The sequence below is a fragment of the Heptranchias perlo genome, chromosome 26 (assembly GCF_035084215.1).
Source record: "Heptranchias perlo isolate sHepPer1 chromosome 26, sHepPer1.hap1, whole genome shotgun sequence".
Classification (NCBI taxonomy): Eukaryota; Metazoa; Chordata; class Chondrichthyes; order Hexanchiformes; family Hexanchidae; genus Heptranchias; species Heptranchias perlo.
Window position 1 is genome coordinate 44,270,699 of NC_090350.1, and position 16,245 is coordinate 44,286,943.

The 16,245-nt window shown below is 50.6% G+C and overlaps 2 protein-coding genes across 2 annotated transcripts in view; one reads left to right on the forward strand and one right to left on the reverse strand.

Moving 5' to 3' along the window:
- The first annotated feature begins 928 nt into the window (after positions 1–928).
- Positions 929–13,266, forward strand: LOC137342757 (TMF-regulated nuclear protein 1-like). The gene is made up of 2 exons (XM_068006933.1): positions 929–4,199; positions 12,235–13,266. The coding sequence occupies exon 1, from the start codon at positions 999–1,001 to the stop codon at positions 1,434–1,436; it is 438 nt and encodes a 145-aa protein (XP_067863034.1). The 5' UTR covers positions 929–998; the 3' UTR covers positions 1,437–4,199; positions 12,235–13,266.
- The window catches only part of wdtc1 (WD and tetratricopeptide repeats 1), a 70,898-nt gene continuing 66,814 nt past the window's right edge, over positions 12,162–16,245 (reverse strand). The window contains exon 16 of the mRNA XM_068006932.1: positions 12,162–15,282. Within this exon, the coding sequence (XP_067863033.1) occupies positions 15,088–15,282 (195 nt within the window). The 3' untranslated portion in view covers positions 12,162–15,087. The remainder of the gene's footprint in view (positions 15,283–16,245) is intronic.

A 16,245-nucleotide genomic window follows, 5' to 3' on the forward strand; every position in this document is an offset into this window, starting at 1 on the left:
TGGGTTAGAGGGGGCTGGGATTGGGGGTCGTGGGTTAGGGAGGGGCTGGGATTGGGGGTCGTGGGTTAGAGGGGGGCTGGGATTGGGGGTCGTGGGTTAGAGAGGGGCTGGGATTGGGGGTCGTGGGTTAGAGGGGGGCTGGGATCGGGGGTCATAGGTTAGAGGGGGGCTGGGATTGGGGGTCGTGGGTTAGGGAGGGGCTGGGATTGGAGGTCGTGGGTTAGAGGGGGGGATTGGGGGTTGTGGGTTAGGGAGGGGCTGGGATTGGGGGTCGTGGGTTAGAGGGGGGCTGGGATTGGGGGTCATAGGTTAGAGGGGGGGGATTGGGGGTCGTGGGTTAGAGGGGGGGGATTGGGGGTCGTGGGTTAGGGGGGGGGATTGGGGGTCGTGGGTTAGGGAGGGGCTGGGATTGGGGGTCGTGGGTTAGAGGGGGGCTGGGATCGGGGGTCATAGGTTAGAGGGGGGGGATTGGGGCCTTTTCACGGGTTGGAGTTTTTGGGCGAGTGTCACAACCAAGAGTCCGGAGCCGGAAGAGTGGAGTTCGGGGGGTGTCGTTAGTGCCCCGCCCCCGCCGGTCGCCCCGCCCCTCGCCCCGCCCCCGCCGGTCGCCCCGCCCCTCGCCCCCCGCCGGTCGCCCCGCCCACCTGTCGATCACGGGGCCCGCCCCGCCCCCCGCCCCGCCCCCGCCGGTCGCCCCGCCCACCTGTCGATCACGGGGCCCGCCCCGCCCCCCGCCGGTCGCCCCGCCCACCTGTCGATCACGGGGCCCGCCCCGCCCCCCGCCGGTCGCCCCGCCCCTCGCCCCGCCCACCTGTCGATCACGGGGCCCGCCCCGCCCCCCGCCGGTCGCCCCGCCCACCTGTCGATCACGGGGCCCGCCCCGCCCCCCGCCGGTCGCCCCGCCCACCTGTCGATCACGGGGCCCGCCCCGCCCCCCGCCGGTCGCCCCGCCCACCTGTCGATCACGGGGCCCGCAGGCCGGAGCCTGGATCCGAGCGATGGGGAAACTCCGCGACAAACTGACCGGAAAAAGAGCCCCGAGGCCGCCGCCAGCCGCGGGCGGGGTGAAGGAGGAGAAGGAGCGGCGGGGCCCGGAGAATGAGCCGGTGTCCCGGGCCCTGACCCCGAGCAGCAGCCTGGAGTTTGCGGAAGCCCGGCGGAGACTGCTGGAGACGGAGAGGCGGCAACGCCGGGTCCGGGAGCTGGAGATCGGCCTGCAGCAACTGCGCGATGTCCTGGTTCGGGCCGAGCGAGAGGCCGTGGAGCACGGGGAGCTGGTCAGCCGGATCCGGAGCCGGGCCCAGCAGGGAGAGGTCGGGCTCACCGCCCGCAGCCAGAGCATCAAAACCCGCCTCAAATTCAAGGGACACCGGGCGCCGCTACTGGTCGCCGCCGCCTTCCGGCTCCGCAGCTGCGTCCCCTGGGCCAGTAAATGAGGGGCCGAGCGGCCGGGGGACTGGGGGCCGGGGGCCGGGGGACTGGGGGCCGGGGGCCGGGGCCGGGGGCCGGGGGCGGGGAATGACCGGTGTCCGGGGGACTGGGCCGGGGGCGGGGAGTGACCGGTGTCCGGGGGACTGGGCCGGGGGCGGGGAATGACCGGGGGCCGGGGGACTGGGCCGGGGGCCGGGGGCGGGGAATGACCGGGGGCCGGGGGACTGGGCCGGGGGCCGGGGCCGGGCGATGTTGCGGTGCCCGGGAGCCGGGATCTTCTCACTGTCAGAATATAAATTAACAATAAAATAACATTTATTTAACCCGGAGACTGAGAGTCGGCGCCTGCCTTTCCCCGGCGGGGACACGGTCCGGGGCTTCTCCCATTCCTTGCCCCAGGGGCAGTGAGTGACACAAAGGGGTTCAGACACCGTCCTTCCGCCTCCAGGACCTCGAGTCTGGGGAATGTGGATCAGGATCAATCCGCGGCGGCGGAGAGTGAGCGTTACTCTGGATCAGACCCTGTATCTGCCCTGGGAGTGTTTGATGGGACAGTGTAGAGGGAGCTTTACTCTGGATCAGACCCTGTACCTGTCCCTGGGAGTGTTTGATGGGACAGTGTAGAGGGAGCTTTACTCTGTATCTAACCCTGTACCTGACCCTGGGAGTGTTTGATGGGACAGTGTAGAGGGAGCTTTACTCTGTATCTAACCCTGTACCTGACCCTGGGAGTGTTTGATGGGACAGTGTAGAGGGAGCTTTACTCTGTATCTAACCCTGTACCTGACCCTGGGAGTGTTTGATGGGACAGTGTAGAGGGAGCTTTACTCTGTATCTAACCCTGTACCTGCCCTGGGAGTGTTTGATGGGACAGTGTAGAGGGAGCTTTACTCTGTATCTAACCCTGTACCTGCCCTGGGAGTGTTTGATGGGACAGTGTAGAGGGAGCTTTCCTCTGTATCTAACCCTGTACCTGCCCTGGGAGTGTTTGATGGGACAGTGTAGAGGGAGCTTTACTCTGTATCTAACCCTGTACCTGACCCTGGGAGTGTTTGATGGGACAGTGTAGAGGGAGCTTTACTCTGTATCTAACCCTGTACCTGACCCTGGGAGTGTTTGATGGGACAGTGTAGGGGGAGCTTTACTCTGTATCTAACCCTGTACCTGACCCTGGGAGTGTTTGATGGGACAGTGTAGAGGGAGCTTTACTCTGTATCTAACCCTGTACCTGCCCTGGGAGTGTTTGATGGGACAGTGTAGGGGGAGCTTTACTCTGTATCTAACCCTGTACCTGCCCTGGGAGTGTTTGATGGGACAGTGTAGAGGGAGCTTTACTCTGTATCTAACCCTGTACCTGCCCTGGGAGTGTTTGATGGGACAGTGTAGGGGGAGCTTTACTCTGTATCGAACCCTGTACCTGCCCTGGGAGTGTTTGATGGGACAGTGTAGAGGGAGCTTTACTCTGTATCTAACCCGTGCTGTACCTGCCCTGGGAGTGTTTGATGGGACAGTGTAGAGGGAGCTTTACTCTGTATCGAACCCTGTACCTGCCCTGGGAGTGTTTGATGGGACAGTGTAGAGGGAGCTTTACTCTGTATCGAACCCTGTACCTGACCCTGGGAGTGTTTGATGGGACAGTGTAGAGGGAGCTTTACTCTGTATCTAACCCTGTACCTGCCCTGGGAGTGTTTGATGGGACAGTGTAGAGGGAGCTTTACTCTGTATCTAACCCTGTACCTGACCCTGGGAGTGTTTGATGGGACAGTGTAGAGGGAGCTTTACTCTGTATCTAACCCTGTACCTGCCCTGGGAGTGTTTGATGGGACAGTGTAGAGGGAGCTTTACTCTGTATCGAACCCTGTACCTGCCCTGGGAGTGTTTGATGGGACAGTGTAGAGGGAGCTTTACTCTGTATCTAACCCGTGCTGTACCTGCCCTGGGAGTGTTTGATGGGACAGTGTAGAGGGAGCTTTACTCTGTATCGAACCCTGTACCTGCCCTGGGAGTGTTTGATGGGACAGTGTAGAGGGAGCTTTACTCTGTATCGAACCCTGTACCTGACCCTGGGAGTGTTTGATGGGACAGTGTAGAGGGAGCTTTACTCTGTATCTAACCCTGTACCTGCCCTGGGAGTGTTTGATGGGACGGTGTAGAGGGAGGTTTACTCTGTATCTAACCCTGTACCTGACCCTGGGAGTGTTTGATGGGACAGTGTAGAGGGAGCTTTACTCTGTATCTAACCCTGTACCTGACCCTGGGAGTGTTTGATGGGACAGTGTAGAGGGAGCTTTACTCTGTATCTAACCCTGTACCTGACCCTGGGAGTGTTTGATGGGACGGTGTAGAGGGAGCTTTACTCTGTATCTAACCCTGTACCTGCCCTGGGAGTGTTTGATGGGACGGTGTAGAGGGAGCTTTACTCTGTATCTAACCCTGTACCTGCCCTGGGAGTGTTTGATGGGACAGTGTAGAGGGAGGTTTACTCTGTATCTAACCCTGTACCTGACCCTGGGAGTGTTTGATGGGACAGTGTAGAGGGAGGTTTACTCTGTATCTAACCCTGTACCTGTCCCTGGGAGTGTTTGACGGGACAGTGTGGATCCTGTTCTATGATTTACGATGATGTCTGTATTTGATGCTCAAGGGGTTGTAGCTTCAGGGCCCTTCCTGCAGGGAGATGGCGGTGAGGAGCCAGAAGCTGATGATGTATCTCTAGCTGATCGGGCACACAGCCTGCGGCCATTGCAGTCACACAACAGCCCTCGTAGGTAGGAAACTTAGTATCACAACCTGATTTAGTTCACGCACATACACACAACTCACCCACACCAAGGAAATCACAGGTACCAGTGAGGAGCAGAGAATACAGCGGCTGGAAATCGGGATGCATTTCATTGCTCACAGAGTAGAGACAGACCAGAGCACGTAACCAAGTTAGTCAGATGTTTGTGCCCTTGAACGATGAAAGACGGGAAAAGATCCTCTGGTCTATCCGGCCTATCCCACACAATCGTGATGCCTTGTGTATCACAATATATGCACGCCCCACCCGAAACCATGTGATCTCCTGGGAGAGGCAAGAAACCAGATCAAACCCCAGGCCAATTTGGGGGAAGAAAAGCTAGGAATTTCCTCTCCAACCCCACTGGGCAATCGAAGCCAGTCCAGGAGATCACTCTGGCCCCGATAATTCTATGCAGCAGCTACCTGTTGTAAGAGGTGATCTCCGCCCCAGTCAGAAACAGGTCCAGCTCACGCTTGAAGGAATTCACTGAATCCGCGTCCACCACTCGAGCTGGCAGCCTGTTCCAGAGGCCCATTATTCTCTGGGAAAAGAAACAGCTCCTGACATCGATCTGGCCTCAAACAACTTATAATTGTGACGCTTGGTCCTCCCTAACCTATTTAATTGGAACTGTCAATTTGAGCACCATCTATTCCTTTCTTCACCTTATAAACCTCAATCAGATCACTCCCTAGGTCTACGCTTCTCTCAAGTGTGGAGTCCCAGCTCTTTTAGCCTATTTGATAACTAAGATGCTTTAAACTGGGAATTAGTCTTGTGGCCCTCTTCTGCACCCTTTCCAAAGCCTCAATATCACCCACTATGTGAGAAGGCCAAACCTTTTTTTTATTCGTTCAGGAGATGTGGGCGTCGCTGGCAGGGCCAGCATTTATTGCCCATCCCTAAGGACAGTCAGCATGGATTTGTTAAGGAAAGGTTGTGTCTGATTAACTTGATTGAATTTTTTGAGCAGGTAACAAGGAGGGTCGATGAGGGTAACATGTTTGATGTAGTCTACATGGATTTTAGCAAGGCTTTTAACATGGTCCCACATGGCAGACTGATCAAAAGAGTAAAAGCCCATGGGATCCAAGGGAAAGTGGCTAGTTGGATCCAAAATTGGAGCAAAGGTTAATAGTCGACGGGTGTTTTTGCGACTGGAAGGCTGTTTCCAGTGGGGTTCCGCGAGGCTCAGTACTCGGTCCCTTGCTTTTTATGGTATATATTAATGATTTGGACTTTAGTGTGGGGGGCTTGATGAAGAAGTTTGCAGATGATTCAAAAATTGGCCATGTGGTTGATAGTGAAAAGGAAAGCTGTAGACTGCAGGAAGATATCAAATGGACTGGTCAGGTGGGCAGAAAAGTGGCAAATGGAATTCAATCCGGAGAATGTGAGGTAATGCGTTTGGGGAGGGCAAACAAGGCAAGGGAGTACACAATAAATGGGAGGATACTGAGAGGTGTAGAGGAACAGAGGGACCTTGGAGTGCATGTCCACAGATCCCTGAAAGTAGCAGGACAGGAAGATAAGGTGGTTAAAAAGGCATACGGGATACTTTCCTTTATTAGCCGAGGTATAGAATATAAGAGCAGGGAGGTTATGCTAGAACTGTATAAAACACTGGTTAGGCCACAGCTTGAGTACTGTGTACAGTTCTGGTCACCACATTACAGGAAAGATGTGATTGCACTAGAGAGGGTGCAGAGGAGATTTACGAGGATGTTGCCAGGGCTGGAGAATTTTAGCTATGAGGAAAGATTGGATAGGCTGGGGTTGTTTTCTTTGGAAGAGGAGGGTAAGGGGAGATTTAATTGAGGTGTATAAAATTATGACAGGACAATATAGAGTGGAAAGAAAGGACCATATCCCTTAGCGGAGGGGTCAATAACCAGGGGGCACAGATTTAAAGTAATTGGTAAAAGGATTAAAGGGGAACTGAGGAGAATTTTTTTCACCCAGAGGGTGGTGGGGGTCTGGAACTCACTGCCCGAGAGGGTGGTAGAGGCAGAAACCCTCAACTCATTTAAAAGGTACTTGGATGTGCACCTGAAGTGTCGTAACTACAGGCTACGGACCAAGTGCTGGAAAGTGGGATTAAGCTGGATAGCTCTTTTTCAGCCGGAAAGGACACGATGGGCTGGATGGCCTCCTTCTGTGCCGTAACTTTCTATGATTCTACTGCACTTTTCCAAGTTAAACATCATTTGCCAGTCACAAGCCCAGTCCCCCAACAGATCAAGATCTGCCTGAAGCCTTCGAGCATCGTCTACAGTCCTGACACTCGCACAGATCTTGGTATCATATGCAAATTTGTAAATCATGCCCCCAACACCTACGTCTAGATCATTAATAAAAATAGTAAAGAGCAACGGTCCCAACCTGATCCCTGTGGGACACCACTGCTGACCGGTCTCCAAATGGATCCAAATCCATCTATAGCTACTTTCTCCCTGTGGCCTTCCAGCCAGTTCTCAGTCCAGCTTAATACATTACCACTAATACCAGAGGCTTCGATCTTGTGTGGTACCTTGTCAAAAGCTTTTTGGAAGTCTAAGTAGACAATGTCTACTGTGCTTTCCCAATCTAGCACCTTGGTGACTTCTTCAAAAAATAACAAAATACAAACATATAAAAAGATGTTGTTTGTTTGTACCTTGTGTGATTTGTTCCATGCAACAGGTGCTCTTTCCCCATGGGATCGCTCTGCTGACTGTGCTGATATTATCTGATGTGATGATGTTTAAAGGGCCCAAGATACAGATTTACTCACCTCAACCCATTCATTAATTTGTGTTAGTTGTGTGATGTCTGCAGTTATTGCCATGGTTACTGCAGACTGGCATCAGGTGTTCTTGCCTTGTCAAGTACAACTCCCAAACCTCAGTGATGTCACCACCCCAAGTCAAAAAGATTCTCCACACAAATCACAGGAAACAAGTACAGTTTACTGTACCGCCAGAAACAGGTAGATCACAGGACCATGAAAGGACTGACCCCTGGCCACTGACCATCCACACACTGACCACTGGTCACTGACCCCTGACCACTGGTCACTGACTGTAACTGACCACTTCCTCACTGACCCCTGGGCACTGTCTAACTGACCATCCACACACTGACCCCGCCCCCGTCACTGACTGTAACTGACCACTTCCTCACTGACGCCTGGTCACCAACTGTAACTGACCACCTCTTCACTGACCCCTGGTCACTGACTGTAACTGACCATCCACACACTGACCACTGGTCACTGACTGTAACTGACCATCCACACACTGACCACTGGTCACTGACTGTAACTGACCACTTCCTCACTGACCCCTGGTCACTGACTGTAACTGACCATCCACTCACTGACCCCTGGTCACTGACTGTAACTGACCATCCACACACTGACCACTGGTCACTGACTGTAACTGACCATCCACACACTGACCACTGGTCACTGACTGTAACTGACCATCCACACACTGACCCCTGGTCACTGACTCTAACTGACCATCCACACACTGACCCCTGGTCACTGACTGTAACTGACCACTTCCTCACTGACCCCTGGTCACTGACTGTAACTGACCATCCACACACTGACCACTGGTCACTGACTGTAACTGACCATCCACACACTGACCCCTGGTCACTGACTGTAACTGACCATCCACACACTGACCACTGGTCACTGACTGTAACTGACCACTTCCTCACTGACCCCTGGTCACTGACTGTAACTGACCATCCACACACTGACCACTGGTCACTGACTGTAACTGACCATCCACACACTGACCACTGGTCACTGACTGTAACTGACCATCCACACACTGACCACTGGTCACTGACTCTAACTGACCATCCACACACTGACCCCTGGTCACTGACTGTAACTGACCACTTCCTCACTGACCCCTGGTCACTGACTGTAACTGACCATCCACACACTGACCACTGGTCACTGACTGTAACTGACCATCCACACACTGACCCCTGGTCACTGACTGTAACTGACCATCCACACACTGACCACTGGTCACTGACTGTAACTGACCACTTCCTCACTGACCCCTGGTCACTGACTGTAACTGACCATCCACACACTGACCACTGGTCACTGACTGTAACTGACCATCCACACACTGACCACTGGTCACTGACTGTAACTGACCATCCACACACTGACCACTGGTCACTGACTGTAACTGACCATCCACACACTGACCACTGGTCACTGACTGTAACTGACCACTTCCTCACTGACCCCTGGTCACTGACTGTAACTGACCACTTCCTCACTGACCCCTGGTCACTGACTGTAACTGACCACCTCCTCACTGACCCCTAGTCACTGACTGTAACTGACCACCTCCTCATCACTACTCTTGCCCCCAACCCCTGTAGAAATTGATGGCCAGAATGAGCCTAAGGGAATGCACTGATGATTATGGTGGGCTTTTGCAGGGTAGCAAGTGACTGTTCTCTCCTTGCTAACATGTTTGTGCTTCTTGTGTGCGTTATTTCTGAGGACAAGGTTCTTTAGTTTGAAAATGTCCAACTTTGCCACCTCTGTCTCCAAAATAGGGAGAAAGAATCTTCACATGTGAGGGAGGGGGCTTTAGGGCTGACTGATTTACAGGGGTGGGGAAAGATACAGAGACTGGGACTGAGCCTGTCCAGTCTGGCCAGGACTAACTGCTACCTCTGTGACCATGCCCCTTCACTTCCTCTCCACCTATCCACATGTGAAGTTCCTGAAGATACTGCTCTATCAGGGGCTGTGTAAATACGAGGCGCCTGCAGAGATCTGGCGATATTTAGTGTGTGGAGTATGAATGATCTGGACAGCCTGAGTCTGGAAGTCCTGTGCACAGGGAGCATTGTAGCTGGGAATTGACTGGCTGCCCAGACCCTTGCCTTTGGACTAGCTCCCTCGGGTAGGTGCCTGTCCCTGTGGGAGAGCTGGGTGCAATTGGTCTACCTTTGCGGGGAGGGGCATTAGTCCCCAGGAGTCGACATTCACACGGGTCCCAGGGGCGTGTCAAAGAAGAGGAGGAGGGAGGCACAGGAAAGCAGAGAAGGGCAAAGTGGAGAAGGCCACAGTGGCCCTGGAATATGGTGGAAGAAAATGGCAGGTGGATACCAGGGGTATGGACGACCCACCCCACCGGCCGAGTACCGATAGGGGATCACCATCCCAAGCCCCACCCCACCGGCCATGTACCGATAGGGGATCACCATCCCAAGCCCCACCCCACCGGCCATGTACCGATAGGGGATCACCATCCCAAGCCCCACCCCACCGGCCATGTACCGATAGGGGATCATCATCCCAAGCCCCACCCCACCGGCCGAGTACCGATAGGGGATCACCATCCCAAGCCCCACCCCACCGGCCGAGTACCGATAGGGGATCACCATCCCAATCACAAACCCACCCCACGAGTATCAAAAGGGGATTCCCCCATCCCAAGCACCAACCGCTCCCCCATTCCCGGAAGCATTGGTGAGGAAAATGGGAGCTGTGGTTAAGGTCTGAAGTTGCTAAAATCAATGTTGAGGGCAGAGGGCTGTAAAGTACCTAGTAGAAAAAGGAGGTGCTGCTCCTTGAGCTTCATTGGAAGTGTAGGAGGCCAAGGGCAGAGGGGTCAGAGTGAGAATAGGATGGAGAATTAAAGTGGCAAGTGACTGGAAGCTCAGGGTTGTACTTGCGGATGCATCGAAGTATTCAGCAAAGCGATCACCCACTCTGTTTTTGGTTTTCTCAATGTTGAGGAGACCGCATAGTGAACAGCGAATACATTATACTAAGTTGGAAGAAGTACAAGTAAATCGCTGTTCCCCCCAGCAGGAGTGTTTGGGGCTCTGGATGGTGGGAAGGAAGAAAGTGAAAGGGCAGGTGTTGCATCGCTTAATATCTTATTTCAGATTTCCAGCATTTACTAGTATTTTGCTTTTTCATTTACAATTCAGAATGAATCTGTATTGGAGGGTAAAGGTTACCAGTTTCATCCATTTGATCTGAACTCCAGGTTAGGTGCAGAGTGAAGGTCACTGCACAAATGACATTCTCTTATGCGTGATGTATCATCATAGGAGCAGGAGTAGACCATTCTGCCCCACAAGCCTGCTCCGCCATTCAATCAGATCATGGCGGATCTGTACCTCAAACTCCATTTTCCTGCCTTTGTTCCATATCACTATACCCTTACCCAACAAAAATCTAACCATCTTGGTTGTGAAAGCTTCAACTGATCCAACATCCACAGCCTTTTTAGGATAGCGAGTTCCAGATTTCCACTATCTTTATACTACCCATTTTATAAAATGGGTATTACATTAGCCACTTTCCATGAGTCAATAGAGCCCAAAATAAAATTTCTGGGGCCTCAGCAATTTCTCCCTCAGGATCCAGGATGTATCCCATCAGGCCCTGGTACTTTGTCTTTATTTAGCTTTGATGTGGAGATGCCGGTGATGGACTGGGGTTGACAATTGTAAACAATTTTACAACACCAAGTTATAGTCCAACAATTTTATTTTAAAATCCACAAGCTTTCGGAGGCTTCCTCCTTCCTCAGGTGAACGGTGTGGAAATGAAATCCACCTGATTTCATTTCCACATTCACCTGACGAAGGAGGAAGCCTCCGAAAGCTTGTGGATTTTAAAATAAAATTGTTGGACTATAACTTGTTGTAAAATTGTTTACAATTTATTTAGCTTAACATCTAAATTTTCCTTTTATTCATCACAATGTCGCTCATCTTACTCTCAATCGCTTCAGATTCACCTTCTCCCCGATATCCTCTTTAGTAAAGACTGATGTAAAATATTTATTAAATACCCAGTCAATTTTTGATCATCTACAAATTGACAATCCTTTCCTCTCAGGTCCCACCTCACTTTTAACAATTCTCCTGTTTACTGTTTTTTGATGTTATTTAAAATTTTTCCTTCATTCTCCACCCCTTAGTTTTCCGTAACTTGCTCTTAACTTATTTTCTCATTCTCCTATAGTTTTTTCATTATTATTCCTATAGTCCTTCATCTTCAATTTTAGTTTCTAACCTCTTTTTGTCCACGGCATCCTAAAATTACTAGTAGTCTCCTCTTTTTTAAATGGAATATACTTATTCCGCACCTTTGCAAAAACATCCCACTGTTGCCCTACAGACCTGAGAGACAATTTCTCTTTCCATCTCCCCTCAGCTCGCTCATTTCTCTGAAAGCATCCTTCATACAATCTGGTCTTCTAGTTTTTGCACTGATTTTTTGCCTTTCTAGTTGGATCTTAAGCCCTAGAAGAAAGAACTTTATATTTATATAGTGTCTTTCACAACCTCCCAAAGTGCTCCACAGCCAATGAAGTACTTCTGCAGTGTAGTCACTGTTGTAATGTAGGAAACGGGGCAGCCAATTAGTGCACAGCAAGATCCCACAAGTAGCAATGTGATATTGACCAGATAATCTGTTTTAGTGCCGTTGATTGAGGGATAAATATTGGCCAGGATACTGGGGAGAACTCCCCTGCTTTTCTTTGAAATAGTGCCGTGAAATCTTTTACGTCTACCTGAGAGGGCAGACGGGGCCTCGGTTTAACTTCTCATCCGAAAGATGGCCCCTCCGACAGCGCAGCACTCCCTCAGTAGTGAACTGGGATGTCAGCCTGGATTATGTGCTCAAGTCTCTGGAGTGGGGCTCGAACCCAAAACATCCTGGCTCAGAGGCGAGAGTGCGACCCACCGAGCCAAACTGAGATGTGCACTTGTCACTCAGTGCTCACACACAGATGGTGGTTGTTGGACAGAGTACAGCACATTTAGTATTTGAATGTAAGCAGTTTGCTGGGGTTGTGTGTTTTTATTGTACCTATGTACATTGAGAGTAACTACAGGCTTGTTGAAAGCAGCAGCCCCTCTATTATTATCAACGAAACCAAATTATACAGCATTCTGCTAAACCTGCCTTTTAATGCTGGCTTAAAACTCATCACAACTGTGGAGTAACTATTTCATTTTTACAGTTAGCAGCTTCCCACAGCAATTCCTCGTCAAACCACAGACAAGAACAGGAGCAACAAACTGACTGAAGTTTAAACACACAATTGGCACGAGCTCATGGGTTGGGGGAGGCTGCGATTACTGATCAACTGACCTCACCGACCGACCGACCCCACCCACAGGGTGTGCCAGGGTGCGAGCTTCAGATCAAAGCTCTCGGACAACTGCAAACGAGCAATGAACCCCAGAGAAAGAACCCGGCCAGGATTTTAAACTGAGTAACTCTCCTGATTCACAGTCCATTAAAGTACCTTTCTCCAAAAATGCAGCAATGCATTCACGGACAAAATGGCTGATGGGAGGTGTAGTTGAGGAAGTGTCAATTAATCACACATTCTGGCAAAATATCCCAATCAAACCAGCTCACCACCACAGACTGTCTGGACTGGGCTCGAACAGCCAAAGGATTAGACCTCCTCCTATTCTGATCCTGCAGACTCCAGGAAGGATCCCAGAAGACACCCACCTGCAATAATCAAACAGCTCATCCTCTCAGTAACAGATCAATAACTAGTTCAGGTGACACGACTGGTGGTGCCCTCATTTCAGTGACTGGACGAGCCAAATTCTGCTCTTACTGCACATTCGATGGGATTTTTAACTTTGCTTTGGGGATTCCACTCAATGATTCCATCTGCTTTCTCATGGTGGGAAAGTGGAGTTGAGGTCGAAGATCAGCCACGATCTGATTGAATGGTGGAGCAGGCTCGAGGGGCCCGATGGCCGACTCCTGCTCCTATTTCTTATCTTATGAAAGCTGCAAATTGGTGATCTTCAAAACAAAACAGAAGATAAAAAAAAATCCTTCCAGGTGAAGCCTGCAGTGACAGTACATGAACCCGGCCTCCTTAAACTCATTGTATCGCAATTGGAGCAGCCTTAAATCACCAATGGAACTCAGAGCAGAGCAGCCTCTGCATGTGTGATGAAGTTATTTGTCCAGGAAGTGAAGGGGTCACTAACGGTCATTAAAGTCTCTGTATTGTGTACACCGACAGCATCAAGCATTGCAAAATCAATTAGTTCTGTGTACACAGCACCTTAACCCCCACCTTCTGCTATACACGACACCATATCCCCTTAAAACAGCACCCCATTATACACCTCCCCCTACCCCAAAACAGCACCCCCCTGCAGTGTCAATTAAGACATTCCACTTCCCACATTGACCATCTTTGTGGCTGATCATCAGTTTGGGAGCCACATTTTCAGTCAATTTGAGTGGAACTTTCTGAAACACACATGACCTGGAGCCTCACACTGGCAGACAGGATCTCCTCTCAGCGCTCTGCGTTAGATCAAGACACGGGTTGCAGAGGTTGAAAGCTAGCTTGCAAACCCACTCTACCAGTCAGGGTGTGCACTCCATTCCATCGGCATCATTTCCTGGGTCAGTGTTGTCAGTTTTTTGCTGCTTGCGTTACTTCCCCTACAGCAGTATCAGCCTCCTCCCCTCCCTGACAGACATGCATTCTACCCAGCTTCACACCCCCCCAACACTGCCCAGAACTGAAACTTTCTCCACGGCTTCCCGCCAAACTCTCAATAAAAACTGCTGCACTTTTCTTAACAGCAAACAGATTAGGAATCAATGAGAAATAAACCAACTCTCTCTCCCTTGCTTTACAAACAGTAGCGCTGCTCCTTCGCAAAGGTGACAGCTCAATATTTAAACCAGCCCACACTTTGCAACACAATTTATCAAAAAGGAGCAGCCAGCAAATCTGCTCTGCAAACAGAACACTTGGCTCCTGAGGTCCTGACAGGATTGGGCCTGACCTTGTAATGTAGGGTTATAGGGACCCCCAAGTGAAAGGTCACCCTGTGAGGGGCATTCCAGGAAGGACACTATTGCGCTGCACCAGTACTGGAGGGTTATTAGAGGCTGTGAACAGGCTGCAGACACTGCTCACAGAATCAGTTTTTAAACGGATGAATGTTAAGCAGTGAAGGAGAAGAGGGTGGACAGGCGGGCACAACTGGGCGATGAGAGCTAGATGCTGCAACATGTTATTTTAAAAAAGTGGAAAGTGCAAGAGACGGGTGTGTGGGCACAAACCCCGCAGATTCTTCACAGCACTGAGTGCTAAGTATAGTGGACTGCAGTATTCCCAACTTAGCTCAGCACAGCATGGACAGCATCCTCACTGCACATATAATGTGTCCATGGTCATACGTCACCACAGATCGATCTGTACGGTGCATTGAGATCCCTTTGTTAGGAAGTATTTAGCTATACATCCTGCACAATGTAAAACTGGGACACAATCGGGCAAAGGAGCCACAGGCTTGGCCGTGACCCTCTAGATCCTACAATGAAAGCTGCATTAGGAAGCACTGGAACTTGAACAGGTGATTGCAGGGCTGTGAAGGGAGTGTTCTTTACCACAATATTACTGGCTGTTTGTTGCTAATGGCCTGCGCAGAATCCATTACCACAAAGGGACTGAATTTGATACAGGAGGAAGCATTTATACAAACTGAAAGCAGCATCTAGACAATTTACAAAAAGTTCTGCTTATCAAATCAGTCTTTTTCAATCACCAGAAACAATTTGAAGTCTACTGTACTCGTCTCAGCCCAGGTTTGGCCCTGCAGACTGTTCCCGAAAGGGTGGCAGGATCACACTCTGAGGCTTCCCCAGACTGGTGTAGGGCTCATCCATAATTGAGCACTATTAGATGTTGGAAAGGGTGCAAACCCTGCTGTTGCTTCTTGAACAAAGTTTAGTGGTGCGTAGCCGAGGACAGTGCAGTGTTTCAGCCACAGACACTGTGAAGCGAGAGTTGCTCCCTGGCCTGTCCCACGTACGCTGTTTAACTCGGCCGGCACTGCACCTGGCCTTCAGAGTTTTCCTCATCATCCGAAGCCATCCCACTGTTGGTGAGACCAGTGATCCTGTATCCCATATTCAGAAGCATGACCTCAAGGGGGTCTGCATTCATTCGGCGCTGGTTTGCCTGAGAAGCCCCCTCCATGTCTTCAATCACTCGCTCATTTTGATCTTCACTCTGGAAAAAAAAATCAGAACATGAGTCAGCTCCTCCCACCAGACTCTAAACCTGCTCCTCATTCTAACACATGGCTTCAACCACTGGGACAGTACGCTGTAGCACTGCGTGCCCTGGAACATAGGACAATGAAAGTACAATGCCACGCTCCTTGTCCGATTATCACTATCTCCTTCTCAAGTTGGGAGGTTTCAGGCTTGAGCAGTGAGATTTGGAGGCACTTCCCACAGACGTATTTCCCCGAGTCAACGCCTAGTGCCCGAAACCACGACATCCGGCAGGAATGACTCATCACTGTCCCTTCCTTTGCTGCCATTTTTATGTTTAGTTTGTTCTAATTTATATTTAGATTACTTGCGCATAAAATCAGCAAGTCTATTTTTCCCCCTCACTCCATGATGTGCTCTCAGCTCGAGCTGGACTTTCCCAATTACCTCCCTTTATATATTATTTAGGCACAAACCAGTTTCAAGTGCTGTCAGTCCCCAACTACACAGAATCTAACAAATCCCGATCAGTGACCGACTCACGTTAACTGATCTGCAATCACACAAGTTAAAATCTAAGCTTAAATTTTAGTTCAATAAAAAGCACATTTTCTGTACTACTTACCCACAACTTATCTCTACTAACCACTGGATCCCATTGGCACCAAATTACAGTTTCCGAAGTCTTTACTGTTCCCATCAACACTCAAAACAGTTTGAAAACTTCTGACTTGTACAACACATTGTATGGCAATTTGAAAAGGACAATAGAATCATAGAAAATAGGAGCAAGAGTAGGCCATTCGGCCCTTCGGGCCTGCTCCGCCATTTAATGATCATGGCTGATCGTCTAACTCAGTACCCTGTTCCCGCTTTTTCCCCATATCCCTTGATCCCTTTAGCATTAAGAAATATGTCTATCTCCTTCTTGAATACATCTAATGACTTGGCCACCACTGCCTTCTGTGGTAGAGAA

Coding starts and splice junctions, on each gene's coding strand:
- LOC137342757 (XM_068006933.1), top strand. CDS start 999: ATGGGGAAACTCCGCGACAAACTGACCGGAAAAAGAGCCCCGAGGCCG.